The following is a 13853-nucleotide window of genomic DNA, read 5'->3' as shown; positions in this document are numbered from 1 at the left end:
ATCCTCTGCTTCAACATGATCAGTCGTACTGCACATTCTTTCCTGGCCTATGCAGTGTATTGGGGTGTGCAAGGCCCGAAGCAAGTTAGGAGTAAGCCTCTGTAAGTGCTTTAGCCATTCCCCGCCAGTTGCTGGAATGTGTAAGAGGCTCAGAATTTAATTAGTGGATATGGGTGTGCTATACATACGTAGATGGCTCATGCATAACCAAAGCCACGTTTTCTGTGCATGCCTAGCTGCTTGTACCGCTGCACTGGGCTACTGTAGTGGACAGTATGGATGCACCACTGACGTCTTAGCCACAAATGGTTCTGCTCGACTGTGTTCGGAAGTAACATGCGTAGATGGGACATGATGAATATTCCGATATCTTCCTTTATTGGCTACCGTAAGCTTGGTCATAGCAATGTCTGGGCGTCGCCTGTTTGAACGTTGCATCGGACGCGAAGAGAGCATCGGAGATTAAGGACTACCTTCCGCAAAGAGCTTGGTCAGTAGCCACGAGAATGCTTGTGCCATAGTGACTTGCTCGACAACGAGAAGCTGTTCGCAGTAATAGAGGAAGAGTTGCAAAAAAGTTGCGGCTTGCGAAAGGCAGTAGCAGAGTAACTTTGTGTGACGAACTTAATCCAAATGTTCACTATGTCACTTAGCTATTTTCGAACGAACCTCCTTCTGGAAAGATCAAAGAAGCTCTCCTTCTTTGGTGAGCCACATGATGCGGACAGAGTTCCACTTCCTGCAGATTACAGTACCTAGCATAGACAGTGGATTCCCTGCCGCTGGGGAATGCTCGGGAAAGGTCCTGCATTGGGTCAAGCAGGGGTGAAGGGGGTGGTTCACACATCATCGTGTGTCAGATTGCTCGTGTTACGCCAAACAAGATAAGCACTTGAATATGCACACTGGATACCTTCTTGTTTATGTGATGGCAAGTTCAACAATTGATGTCATATCATGATGAGCAAGCACAATCTTACTCGCTAAGAATGCAGAAGCAAAAGAAGAGACGGGAAAGCGCCAAACGACCTGTTCGCAGGTGATCCGGCTAGTGCGAGTGATCGTGCTAGCTGCAGTACTAGTGAGCTCACCAAGTGGTTCCGCTCGCCGCCGGCCCGTGACAATGACACCGCATCATGGCTGAAAATGAGAAAACATAACCCGTCAGCGTAAGAGGAATTACTGTTCTTGTGTACGCGAAATTGCAATAGGATTGGAGAACGTGGCCGCAGAAACTCAATCCAGCCACAGTCCGAGAGAACAGCGTGACAGATGCGGCTTAAAGCCTTTCTGCTACGAGTAAGTTAGTCTTAACATACGTATGTATGCAATCCAGCGACCGAATCCAGGAACAAGGACTACGTCGTTGCGGATAAGCGGCAGTTGCAAACGGCAAGGTTTGTAGCTAGTCGATTGATCGTGTTTCTTCTGCGACCGATTGCTCTTGCAGGTGCCTGCGGATAAGACACGTGGCTGACTTGGTGAATGGTTTTCTCAAACACGAAGGATAGAACCGTGTTTATCGGACAAGTCGGCTGAAGGAGAGAGGCTAAGATCGAAGCCAAGCAACAGCCTCGGTATACAGAGGGCGAGCCCGTTCAGAGGAGGAGACAACAGTTTTTTGGAGACGGAAGCGATGAGAAACAGCGGTGTGTATACCGCTCTCGTCCAACCAAATGCAACTGTACTATGAGGCAGCAACAATCACAACCAAGACCTTGTGCGGTCGTGCGTGCCTACCTTGCCGTTTCGGAAACAGCAAACACATGCATTGTGAACGGCTCCCAATTGTCTCGCTGGCATGCGGGTCAAAAGACTTGCGTTTTGCTGTGGCCGCCTCTGTAGGGTACGATGAGCTCAAATGTGATATGCTTTGCATCAAGCACGGCGGTGTGAGGGACAACCGGATCAGGTGGTAATTCACTCCTTGGTTGTGCAATCAACTGAATCTCTTGTACACTTTTGTAATCGCGCGAGAAGGTTCATGTGAGTGTATGATCGATATATTTGATCACTGGTGTAGTGGGAAGCCACGGTGTTTGGGTTTCTGTTCGTGTCGTGAAATGCCGAACGTGTTCCATGGATTCACCCCCTACCACTCCTAACGGTGTCAAGTGAGTAATGGATGATAGTTCCGACGGAGAGCTAACGCTTTCCGATGAACCTCAATTTGCTAACACCCTGAGTCTAGCAAATGGCTAACTATCGAATCTGCTGGTCATGGTGGCTGCGGTCTACATTGACACAGTACCGAGCCGCAGATAGCGCTGGGGCTGAGAGCATCATCACGAGTGGTGGGTGGACAGAGTGTTCCAACCCGACAACGAAGGAAGGCAACCTTGTAGGGTATACGAAACTTGCTTGGATGCAGAAAGGTCTTGCTGCCTAATAAATGAAACCTAAGAACGACTGAATCAGGTCAAGTGGTGAACTCAAAAGGCTCGGTTTCGGTAAGTGGGCTCGAGCAAAGGGTGATATCGGCAGCAGGCTTTCCCAAAGGACAGTAGCAGATGCTTGAAAGTCCTTCACTTTCTGGCGAATGCACAGGATTTCCTATGCTCGACTCACGCGTTAGTACCTCCTGAGTGTACGTGTTCAGACTACAAATTCAATATCAGCAATTGGGAGCAGAAAACTGTTGAACGCGCTCCTGCCGTCCTGTAGTCTTGGAAAGATCTGACGCAATGTTTTCGAGCAATTAGTCTTCCTTCTTCTACCACTGGCACTGCAGTCTCCACGTTGATAATAGGACTGTGGTTACCAGGTTTCATGCTAGCTTGATTCCAGTGATTTTCCACCAAAGCATATTGCAGCCTTCTAGCGTGAGGCTAGGAAGTACTCCGGGTCAACTGCATAGCATCATCACGCCTCTCTGAGGCGTTTAGAATCTTCACGATGGACTAGCGGATGGTCTTCCACCTGGCGCATGTAGCTGGCCCGAGAAGTCTCCATTGTGGTTTTCAATACAACGATTCTCCATCACATCTGTGAGCTAAGGTCTTATCCTTGCTTTCGAGCCTAATGGAATTCGCAATCTTGCTGAAGGTCTACTGTGATGGTTTAGTGCTCGACGGTTAGCCTGTTTACATGGATTGATTGTGTATTATGACTACTTGGTACACCGACTCAATCAGCCAGCGATTTGTTAGATATTAAGGTCTTTGTTTCGCCTTCCCCAGCAGCCGCTCAGTCCATCGACAACAACTATCTGACAGCTCTTCCTATTCTTTCTGTCTTGCACGAGCAGTCTCACGAACCATCATACCTGCAGTCACCAACAAGTACGTCAGTTCTCAGTGTAGTCCACCTCTGCCTATTGCGCCAGAGAACTTCTGTCAACGAGCACCAATACACATACCACTGAGTCTTCGTCTGGCCTGTTATGAGTCTTGCTTACCATCAACCCATTCTCGCCACGACCTCTCATCCCTGCGGCCAGTTCTGGCACCAACCCAACACCGTGGATATCTCTCTGCTCCTCAAGTCAAAGGACGACGACTCGACTGCCGGAGAAAAGCCAGCTTCGCCTCGGCAAGGCTTCGGCGCACCGACACGGTCAAATCCCTCAAGGACCTCAACGTCCACAACAACTTCGAGTGCTATCCCTGCCAAACGTCCGGCCGATCGCAGCAGCACGCTCATCTCTGAGTCGCCAGCAAAGAAGCAGTCAAAATGGTCTCCAGACGAAGACGCCAAAATCATCCAGCTGCGAGGTGAAGGGATGAAGTGGGAGGACATCAGCAAACATTTGCCTGGTCGTAGTGCCATTTCCTGTCGACTACATTATCAGAACTATCTCGAGCGACGGAGTGAGTGGGATGAAGACCGTAAGAATAAGCTCGCGAGGTTGTACGAAAGGTAAGTCTGACAGACGTCGTACCAGATCTGACTTGTACCACCAAAATGGAAAACTGACTTGTCGCACAGATTCAAAGCTGACATGTGGGCCAAGATTGCCGCAGAAATGGAAATTCCATGGCGGGCAGCAGAAGCCATGCACTGGCAGATGGGTGAACATGAGATGGCTCGACGAGCAGGTGTAACACCTTTCACTTTAACCACCGGAAGTACCAATCACACGTCGATGTCCAGGGTGAACAGCCGTTCCGGCCCAACCTCAAGACCGAGCATCGAACCTGGTCCTCGGCCTGGCGCTCCACAGCTTCCATCACTTTCGGAGTTGACGGCAGGACTACCAGCATATTCGCAGTCAGTATCAAGTTACCCGTACTCCGAACCAGCCAGAACACCAGGGACGCCCTATTCATCCACGACGCTACCATATCCACGGCAATCACTGACACCACCTCCTGGTAATCTCCAACAATCAGACTATTTCTTACGAAGACCATGAATGAACGAACGAAGCACAAAATATTGACGCATGTAACACTATTGTTGGAATAGAGGGCCGCGCTGCCTCGCTGCGCATTGGCAAAATTTTTCTTTTGTGCATTTGATGATGAGGCGGAAAGATATACCTGCTTAGCAAGCGTTTTCCTTTTGAGATCAGCAAAGAAGATTCAAAAAATGTAAGATTAGTGCTCGGTTTGTCTACTGCCGAAGAGATAGATAGCAATTTTGTTAAATCGAAGACCAACATACCTTTATGACAAGCACTTCGCGTCTCTTACCTGTATGGTTCTCATGGACGGTCACCAACCCTGCTAACGCCGCCGAGCAACCGACCACCAATTATCTCGATCATACCCACTGCGAACAACCTCGCCCCCAGCAGCCACTATATCCTCTTCCAGTTCTCCCCTGCGGTACAAGTGATAATACCGATGATACGTCTTCCCCACCCCATCACCACTCTTATCCGCCTTCAACACCCACGGCACCATCTGATCCTGCTCATCGTCAACATCCCATCCACGCCGACTATTCTTCTGTTCAAGCGCCCACACAAAGAACAGTGCTTGTCCTGCGCTACCACTACCCTCACGATCTTCACCACACGGCCTCAAAGTATTCAGAATAGCTCGCACAGCATCAACACGACGCTCCCTCGTAGATAAATGATGTATCACCGCAATTGAAATCGCGAAATCGAAGACCGCGCCAGGATGTGGTAGGGAGAGGATATCCGCGACAATCGCGGAATGTGGTTCGTGCTGCGTAGCGAACTCGATCAGTTCAGATGATCTGTATTTTCGCGTCAGTGACTTAGCTACTCCGAAGTAGTCGATTTCGTTGCTTGTGAGATTGGTCACATGCCTGTCTGATGCGACGATGTAGATGTCGTCCCTGATGGCCAGGTACTTTCCATTTCCGCAGCCTATGTCTAACCCGATTGAGCCTGTTGTGAGACTGCGGAGGAAATCGTCAATTACGGGCCATGGCTGGGAAGTGTCAGATTTTCTAATTGCAAAGGGTGTTTGTTAGTATTGTGCTGACCTTGTATCTTGTGGAGGAGAAATGTGTCGCGATCTTGCTGTAAACGTTGTGGACATTGGTTTGTTCGTACTCCTCGCCTCGTATGTGGTCATTGTCCATGGTGAAGGTGACGTTGACCGTTACGAGGGGTGGTAGCGACTATCCGCATCGTGAATGAATGGCCGCCGAAGCAGAATATGCTGAGTCACGTACATATTAAGCGGAAGGCAGATCATCAGGGAAATATGTACGAAAGTGAATAGACTTCAGTTCACGCTCGCTTCCACTCCACATTGTTAATGCACGTCGATCTGGAGCGGCACAATTATATACAGATCTTGCACCCTACATGGAAAGACATGTGTACGTACTATCATGATCCTGTAGACATCCAAAACTACAGCGCAGCATGCTCTGATAGCTTCTATATCACCATAACCTCGGCGCTCTCATGCTTTGTTCATGGCCTGTTCTAATGCCTTGCATAAAAGCTAACCCTTTCAACGCAAAATCCCTCGAAAAATACCTCATGCAAACAGCGGTTCAACCACGTAACGAGATCCCAGTCTTTTGGTGACCGAGATTGCAACTAAAAACGGAGTCGTGCCGCCGAACATGAGCCCAAGCAGAACAATAAGAAGAGGGATCTGCCAAAGTTAGTAGAAGTTCGAAGTCGCAAGAAAACAATGCTTACCCAGAAGAAGAACAGTTTTCGATCCTGCATTAGTCCTACCCTTTGTGTGTCTGTACGCAATGGCTCAGCAACACGCGACGCCTTCACCAGATTGGAGCCGCTTTCTTGCTTCTCAAAGTGTTGATCAAGAGCGGCTTCCGCAGCTGCTCGCATGACCGAAGTCTTCTCCTTGTCCGACTCGAAACTTTTAGGAGCTGCAGGGAAAAGCTCATCATACGAAGGTGGAGGAACTAAGCTAGGCGAGGACGGTTGCTCCTTGAGAAGCGGTTCCGATGTAGCAGTTTGCCGATGAGGGAACAAGGCGCTCATCCTTCGCATCACGTTATTCTGGTAGTCTGGCAGTGGTATGTTCGGCAACGTTGGCATAGTGTCCTGAAAATACTGTACCTGTTCGGCTAGTTGAGCTTGTTGTGCTTGAGTCATGTTGACTAATTGTCTCCAAGCGCTCATCAAAGTCGATGGCGATGATGCTTGATCACGAACGGGTTGAGCCACGGCCTGAGAGACCGGCAGTTCTTGCCCACTACTTCTCCTGGACGGCTGACTGGATCGAGGTATTGGCTGAGCGAACGGCAATCTTCTCAATGACATGCCAGATGGTGGATGCACATCCTCATCAGCAGTCCCCGAATCGGAATCAGTAAAGTCAACCGAAGATGACTCCCATCCCATGGTCAAGGACCTACTACTTTCATTACGGCTAGCTGGACCCAGTGTACTTGCACCTGAACTTATTGATCGAGAATGAGTAAATGGTCGCATCGTTGCCTGATAAGCCCCAAGGGTTGTGGCAAGGTCAGCGGGCACAAAATTCCTGATACTGCGCACACGATGGTCGCCACCCGCAGTTCGTAAATGGCTGATAATCTTTTCGTGGCCATTCATGGCTGCATGGTGCATTGAAGTAAAACCATTGTTGTCAACGAGGTTGGGGTCCGCGCCGGCTGCTAGAAGGGCAGTAGCCAGCCCAGACATACCCAGAGATGCAGCAAAATGTAACAAGCTCAGCCCCGTGGGTCGCACTAGATCGAGGCGTACAGGAGACGACCCGACCTGTCGATGGGCTGCTTGTAGCATTTTCAACAGACACGTCTCCATTTCTTGTGGTGCGAAGGCTTGTGAACCGCTCGAAATGTGTCTTGTCTGGTGTCCATTTGCCATACCATAAGGTGCCTGGGAACCATACATACCATTGTTACCCACAGAGTTCTGCTGCATCAACTGTTGTGCTGCAGTATACGGGTCGTCTGTGCCCATCTGCTTGCCGATGGTTCTCAAAGCCAAACGAAGCATTTCCAGCTCCCTGTCATCTACATATGTGAAGATAGGATGTCTCACATGGGAGGGGGACTGAAGTCCCGAATACTGCGGATGCTCGTGTTTGAAAACGACTGCGACCATGCCCGGCTGAACTGCAGGAGGTGCTATGCAATTTAAGCATTTCTCACCCCAGAATGTTGTTGTTGTCGCTTCTGTATCGCCAAACATGACTTCGAGGCCTTGGTAGAAGCCATTTCCAAGCAGAGTCACTTCCGTGCCACCACTTATAGAACCTTCAGCTGGAACGAGCTTGTGAATGACAGGCACTGGCCTCCTAGATGACTGGTTCACCAGCTGATTATTCACGGCTTGGTGGAAAGTCGAATCATTTTGACCATAACCATTGTGGGGCCCAGCAAGTGGACTGCCTGGTCGACTCGGTTGTCTGGAACTTGGGGCTGACATAAGAGCTTGTCGAGGCAGATTTTCTAGGCTGAAAGATCGATTGATAGAACCACTGAAGGTGCCATCCCCTCCTGGAGTAGGTGGACTATTATTGTATGGCCGCGAAAGCATGCCAGGTTGAATAGGCCGATCAGGACCACTCATAAACGTTGGCATATTAGGAGCAAATGGCGAAGAAGCTGCGGTGTTTGGTAGCGTCGCAGGACCAGATGGTTGAGCCTGCATAGTATCTAAGCGCGTCATGGTCAGCCCGGAAGGTAGTTTGCCGGACCCACTAGGTTTTCGGCGTTTGGTAGCTGGACCAGAAGGACCACTAGGCGAAGCAGGTCGTGATAGATTTCTCGGCGTCAAAGTGGCAGAAGTATTGCCGGACACTGCTTGTGGAATAGCAAAGGGAGTGTTGTTCGATGTCGTGAATTGTCCTGCATAACTGTGTTGCAGTCTGGTCAAATCAGGTGTGGAATACGACTGTTTGAAGAGCTTTGCTCCGGATTGTTCTTGGGGCGGCATTTCTGCACCTGTAGCAGTAAAGACTCCAGAACCTGGTACATGAGAGGGTTGAGGTAAAGGTGTTGGCTGGGTAGTGGCCAGTGGTTGTGGTGTATTATGTGTTTTGTGATCATCTGTGATCATAATCGAATTTGTCATGGCTTGAGCAATGACTTTGTCCCGACAATCCTTGATCGTGAAGATGACCTGAAAGCCCATCTTCTCATTCTGATGTCTGCAATAGCATGCTATTCTCATCGGCAATTCTACCTGCATCGTCCCAGGTGGTGGTAAAGGACCCTGATCAGAGGGTAGTTGAGTCTCCTTTGTAACTTCTATCCACTCTTTCAGCTCATTTGTGTTGAAGACCACAACACGCCTCTCCTCATCTCTCTGGAAGATTTCTTCTTCGTCGGGTTTCTTCTGCTTTTTCCGTGAAGCGCGTTTGCGTTCTCTTTGAATACAGCCGGAGCATATTCTGACCTCTCCTCCATTTAATGGCTTTTCGTCATCGTCTTTGGAGGATATTGATCCTGTCGACGAAGCAGGACTCGGTCTCGAGTAGGCGCTCAAATCTTCACCCCGAGCTCGAGCCAACGCCCTTTGCTTCCTCTGGGGATCTTGCATGGCGCTCGTACAAACCAATGACACATAGAGCTCCAAAGTATCTTGAGATCTATCAGTTTCCGCCTTGGCTAAAAACTTCGGCTTGGACACAGTGTGCGTAGGCAACCTTAGTTTCCGTACACCATGTGGTAGTGGATACATTGTCATCTTGATAGGAATCTGAGTCTCGACGCGTGACTTCAAAGAAGTGGGGTAAACGTGAAGAGTGGGCTGTCCGTCCATAGAATGAATCGTGGATGGAGGTGATGAGATGTCCTTTGCAAATGACGACGGTGTGCCGCTAGAATCAGGCGCGAACTGGAATTGAGTATCACCAAAGTTCATGTGCATGTGCGGTGGAAAGGTTGCATTGCCTGGAGAGTCACCGTTCATGCCCATGTGATGGAAGGTTTCTTCCAAGCCTGAAGATGGAGAGTGTTTCGTCCACGTTGAAGGAGCCTGAGTTGTCGGAAGCATTGAGCTCAATGGAGATGCCTCGCGTGATTCGAAAAAGAATGAGGCAGGTGCAGCCGTAATCCGAGGCGATGTATGTCGGGCGCTGCCCATGCTCATGATATTTGCTGTTCGTCTTATCCGAGGCGGCGGCGCGAAAGCTCTTGTGTTTTGCATACTTGCTGCGTCAAGACCACTGGGTGTACTCGCGGCGGTATCGAAGTCGAAAGCCGAAGCCATCTGTTGGTCTAAATCTGGGTCCATGCCATTTTCGTAGTATTGGTCGTTCATTGGCACAGACATGCCGTTGATCCCAGTGCTCCATATTTCATTTTTACTCATGGCTGGTGATGCAGTGGTAGTTGTCGAGACATTTCTGTTGTGATGTAGAGGAGAATCGGAGGAAGAACTGCTTGAAGCCGAACTTGTAGATGCTCGTGTGTATGTTGGATCGACTCTTGGACTTGTAGACTCTCTTTTGACAGCGAACTCTTCGGGGTTCAGAAAGTCTGTATTCATCATGTCGTCGTTCTGCGCCGTGCTGGAGGCATCGAGAAAGGCATCGAAGGAATCTCCTGCAAAAGCACCTGGCGTCTGAACCATGTCGCCCTGGAAAAGGTACATGTCATCATCTTGCTCATTAGCCATAGTCTTGTTCCTCCTCAAGACCCTCCCGCCGTAGAGGGAAACTGCCTCAGCAAGGTCGCAAGACTTTCAAAGCATGCCTTGCAGTCCGTATGCACCGTTCCAGATGGAATACGGCTATTGTCGGCCTCGGCTTCTCAATCTCATGAGCGGCGGATATCGTTTCGAGGGACTGTGGGATGTACTGTCGCCTGAAGCCAAGGTAAGAACAGCTCACAGTCGTCACTGGTCAGCAGCCAGATTGTGAGTGGATTGTGACGAGAAAGGTGGCTAGATCGATTTGTCGGCGTCGCAACTACGTCGACGTTGTAGACTCTGGGTTGATTTTCAGATCAGCAGAACGTGAGTGGCCTTTGCTGCCAGGTATTGCACAGATGAGCTCCTGTCTATTGTTGGATCACTCGTGTCTAGGGGTCGAGCACAATGTGGAGAGATATGAGTGCAGGCAGTATTGCGGGAAGGTGGGTGCTCTGCGACTGGGGATGACCCGTGCCGCCAAGCTGACGACCTCGAGAAATCGCTAGTACCCGAAGAGGAGCCTCGATTTACTAGCTACTATAGAAGCTATTTCTATTCGTAAAGAGCACCACTGGCATGGAGTTCTTATAGTATTGGTTCAGAAGCAGCTTTGCAACGATTCAAAGATGAACCAAATGTTCTTTTCTAGAATCTCTGATCAAGTGGTTGAACTTCATGTGCTCCTCACCACCACCACCACCACAATTCCAGGCGCAGTTCTGGTATAGTTCGCGAATTTAGGACATCCATCCCACGTTGACGCCACACAGCATGATTCTACTTCTCAATAGCGACTGTCCTCGAAGCTTGAATGTTGAATTGTGTGTCTGCCAATCACCTGCAGCTTACGAGGAACCAGGACGAAGAAGTTGTCTTAGTCACATAAACCACGCATGATCCTGGCATGTTCATGCACGAAATGGGCCGATGCCAACGTCCTATCTCTTAGGATCGATAGCACCTCTGTAATTGAGTGATTCTGTCTTTTGCTCCAAATATGATGCTAAACATACGATGTCGGCGACTCATCGTCAAAAAAGCTTGCACAGCGAATTAATACTTGGTTAGTTGGTCAAACGCGAAGCGCACTTCTACTCGTTGTCCTCATGATCGCTTGCTTGTTAAGATTGACTTAAGAACGAACTATAGCTGGGATTCGATTTGTAAATAGAAGTAGCAGCTCAAGAATATCTCGCCGTCGTCTGACCTTCCTTCCTAATGCTTTCCTGAGATTCATCGTATGATGGTGGCTGATGGTAACCAGGAGGCATGGCAGCACCATTGTCTCTTACCATAAGAGGTACACCGCCTCTACTCGCATCAAGTGACTGCTGTTTCCTCTCAAGTGATCGCCTTCTTTCACCTTTAACCACGAAAATCAGGTATAACAGGAACATGATCACCGCTCCCACAGAGTAGGCAATTGTCTTGGTTCTTGAGTTGGTCTCGAAACGACTTTGAGCAGCCAGCCTGAGACCGAGTCCTCCATTAATCATACCAAGGACAATCAGGGCACGACCGAGCCATAGGTGAATATATCCAGGAACTGTACGTCCAGGTCTCTTCGATATTGTCCCTGCTTTCGCAGCTGCCGCCCGGCTCTTGAACAGACTATGGTGGACGATACCGAGTATTGGCTGGAGGAAGGCAAGAGCAAGGATAGCAATGCCCAATTTGGTGTGGGGATCCTGCCACATGCCGCCAGAGCGAGGAGAAAGTTCACGGACAAGGTAGATACCCAGAGCCGCGGCCACGACGTAGATGAGATAGGAAATGCTCTGAAGGAGGGCGTGTATACGAACAATCCATGGAGACTTGAGGCCGAGGCGGATTAGAATACCTCCGAGCGGAATCAAGCTAGAGCGCCGGTCAGTACAGGCGGCGAGACCACAATGCAGAGGAAAACCTACAATACCCAAACAAGACAAGCCAGCACGGCATGAATGGTAATCATTCGATTGTAACCATTGATCTGTTCTGAGGTGAAACCAAGTTGGGCTGGATTCGTTGTGCTACCATCATCATCGCCATCGCCGTCGTCGTCGTCGTCGTCCCCATCGCAATCTCCCCCTCCCCACCAACAGCCGGGTCTATCATCGTTGTCGTCTCCCCATCCATGACCACCGAAGCCCGAACCCCAGTCTGCTCGAACTGTTGCTGTGGAGAAGAGGAGAAAGGCTGCTGTAGTGAGTAGAAATCGCTGTCGTACAGTAGCCATAATGCCGAAGAATGCGTGACGACGGATTTCGACAAAGCAAACGGCACAACAACCTGGAAGGTAAATCCTCCGTCAAGACCTCACGAGAAGGACAAGACAGAAAAAGGGAAGGGAAGAGAAGAAGGGAAGGGAACATGGAGGTAGGATATCACCCGGAATGGACGCCAATGTCTCTGCTCTTGACCAAAGATCGTCAATAAGCAGGCTGGCTCGGTCACAGCCTCTCTGTGCAAGCGTGTGGAAGTGGATATTTGACCTGTTTCGACCCGTTTTAAGGCGTGACAAGTGTGAGCGAAGAAGAGGAGTTCGTCGTCAACGCTATTCTGGGCTCATCGACTAAGCGTATATAGCCAACGCCTTTTCCTGCTTCATGGTCATCGTGGAATACCATGTCGCTATTCTGCGCTTCCTGCAGCTATAGTGTAATGGATGGAACAAGCCACGCGTCCTTCAGGACACATACTTGAAGGATGCAGGTTCCAAGTGAAACCAAGAAAATAGACCCAACATGATTGGAAGTAACGTAAAGCCAATCCCGGACTGGCGGGGCTTAGCTCTCCGAAGCACCGGCAGCTGCTGAATTTAGCACACATGAAGCTTCTGGCTATCAATCACAACCCAATCACAAGGAAGTTGATGCTCCATGCGCTGCACAGGCTTGGTGGTGCACAAAGCCTTGAGCTCACAAATACTGTTTGGGAGCATGCCTTGCGAAATCCTGCAAGATAGCTTTGATGTTGATGGTCTTGCGCAGCTGGCCAACCAGTCTCCTGCTGTTTATACTGTCGCGCTTGCCGTAGGGTGGCTCACGACATGCATCCTGTTTACCTTTCGAACGACTTCGTGTCGTGCTCGATGAGAACTACTCGTACACGTTCAGCTCTCGTGATACGAGGATGACGGCGATCAGATACTTTGCGAGTTAGGCTGCTCTCGAGATCGCATGCGGCGTATCCAGTGCTTGCTACAGACCAGATGCTGTACTACTCTTGGATGATGTGAAGTAAGAACTTCATCTAGCGACCTCGAGAGAAAGAGTCACTCCACTTTGCTTCGCTTGAAGCGAAACTTCCAGGTGAGCTACACAGTCTTATGTCCCTGACGATGCAGATCCCCCGCGGTACTCTACGCGGATGGTTCGCATTCGTCTGTTCACGTCCACAGACATAGCACAGCTATACAGCAGACATCACTAGTGCCTGTGTAGTACTCGTGGTCTGGGAGGCTGAATCTTCCTTGCATGAGTTGTGTTGAAGGACATTTCAAGCATGACAAACCTGTTCGGGAATCGACCAGAACAACCATTCAATACAGTTACGAAGCGCAACGAAGGCTATGAATGACTGCCGTATGTGCCGTAAGCATCGCGATCATGATGTGAGTGGTCGACTGCATTACTCGATCAACATTTTATCACTAACAAGGTAACTGATTGGACGATGGCCGCAGTTATCATAGTCCAACGTGCCTGGGAAGAAGCGAGCGACTACCACTTGGACTGAGATGGCTGCCGTAGTGTGAACGAAGTGATCTTATCCTAAGTCTTAAGCTGCCAATGCTTACATACCTCTACAGACCAATATCGTTGTCGACATTTGTATCACTTCATGATCCTCAAATTTAGAA

General features: G+C 49.6%; 4 protein-coding genes across 4 annotated transcripts; 1 reads left to right on the top strand and 3 right to left on the bottom strand.

Moving 5' to 3' along the window:
- Positions 1-3382: 3382 nt before the first annotated feature.
- LTR64_003805 (uncharacterized protein) lies at positions 3383-4354 on the top strand (the record flags this gene model as incomplete). The annotated part of the gene is made up of 2 exons (XM_064898155.1): positions 3383-3858; positions 3928-4354. The coding sequence occupies 2 exons, from the start codon at positions 3383-3385 to the stop codon at positions 4352-4354; spliced, it is 903 nt and encodes a 300-aa protein (XP_064754112.1).
- Positions 4355-4667: 313 nt separating this feature from the next.
- TRM9 (tRNA methyltransferase, has a role in tRNA modification) lies at positions 4668-5499 on the bottom strand (the record flags this gene model as incomplete). Its single annotated transcript, XM_064898154.1, has 2 exons — positions 4668-5345; positions 5401-5499. The coding sequence occupies 2 exons, from the start codon at positions 5497-5499 to the stop codon at positions 4668-4670; spliced, it is 777 nt and encodes a 258-aa protein (XP_064754111.1).
- Positions 5500-5906: 407 nt separating this feature from the next.
- SPT23 (SPT3 Dosage dependent suppressor of Ty-induced promoter mutations-like protein) lies at positions 5907-9994 on the bottom strand (the record flags this gene model as incomplete). Its single annotated transcript, XM_064898153.1, has 2 exons — positions 5907-6026; positions 6074-9994. The coding sequence occupies 2 exons, from the start codon at positions 9992-9994 to the stop codon at positions 5907-5909; spliced, it is 4041 nt and encodes a 1346-aa protein (XP_064754110.1).
- Positions 9995-11190: 1196 nt separating this feature from the next.
- Positions 11191-12227, bottom strand: LTR64_003802 (uncharacterized protein; the record flags this gene model as incomplete). The annotated part of the gene is made up of 2 exons (XM_064898152.1): positions 11191-11866; positions 11920-12227. The coding sequence occupies 2 exons, from the start codon at positions 12225-12227 to the stop codon at positions 11191-11193; spliced, it is 984 nt and encodes a 327-aa protein (XP_064754109.1).
- Between the last annotated feature and the right edge of the window lie 1626 nt (positions 12228-13853).

This window comes from Lithohypha guttulata, assembly GCF_036872675.1.
Source record: "Lithohypha guttulata strain CCFEE 5908 chromosome Unknown scaffold_3, whole genome shotgun sequence".
NCBI classification, from domain to species: domain Eukaryota; kingdom Fungi; phylum Ascomycota; class Eurotiomycetes; order Chaetothyriales; family Trichomeriaceae; genus Lithohypha; species Lithohypha guttulata.
This window is presented reverse-complemented; position numbering and strand designations above follow the sequence as displayed.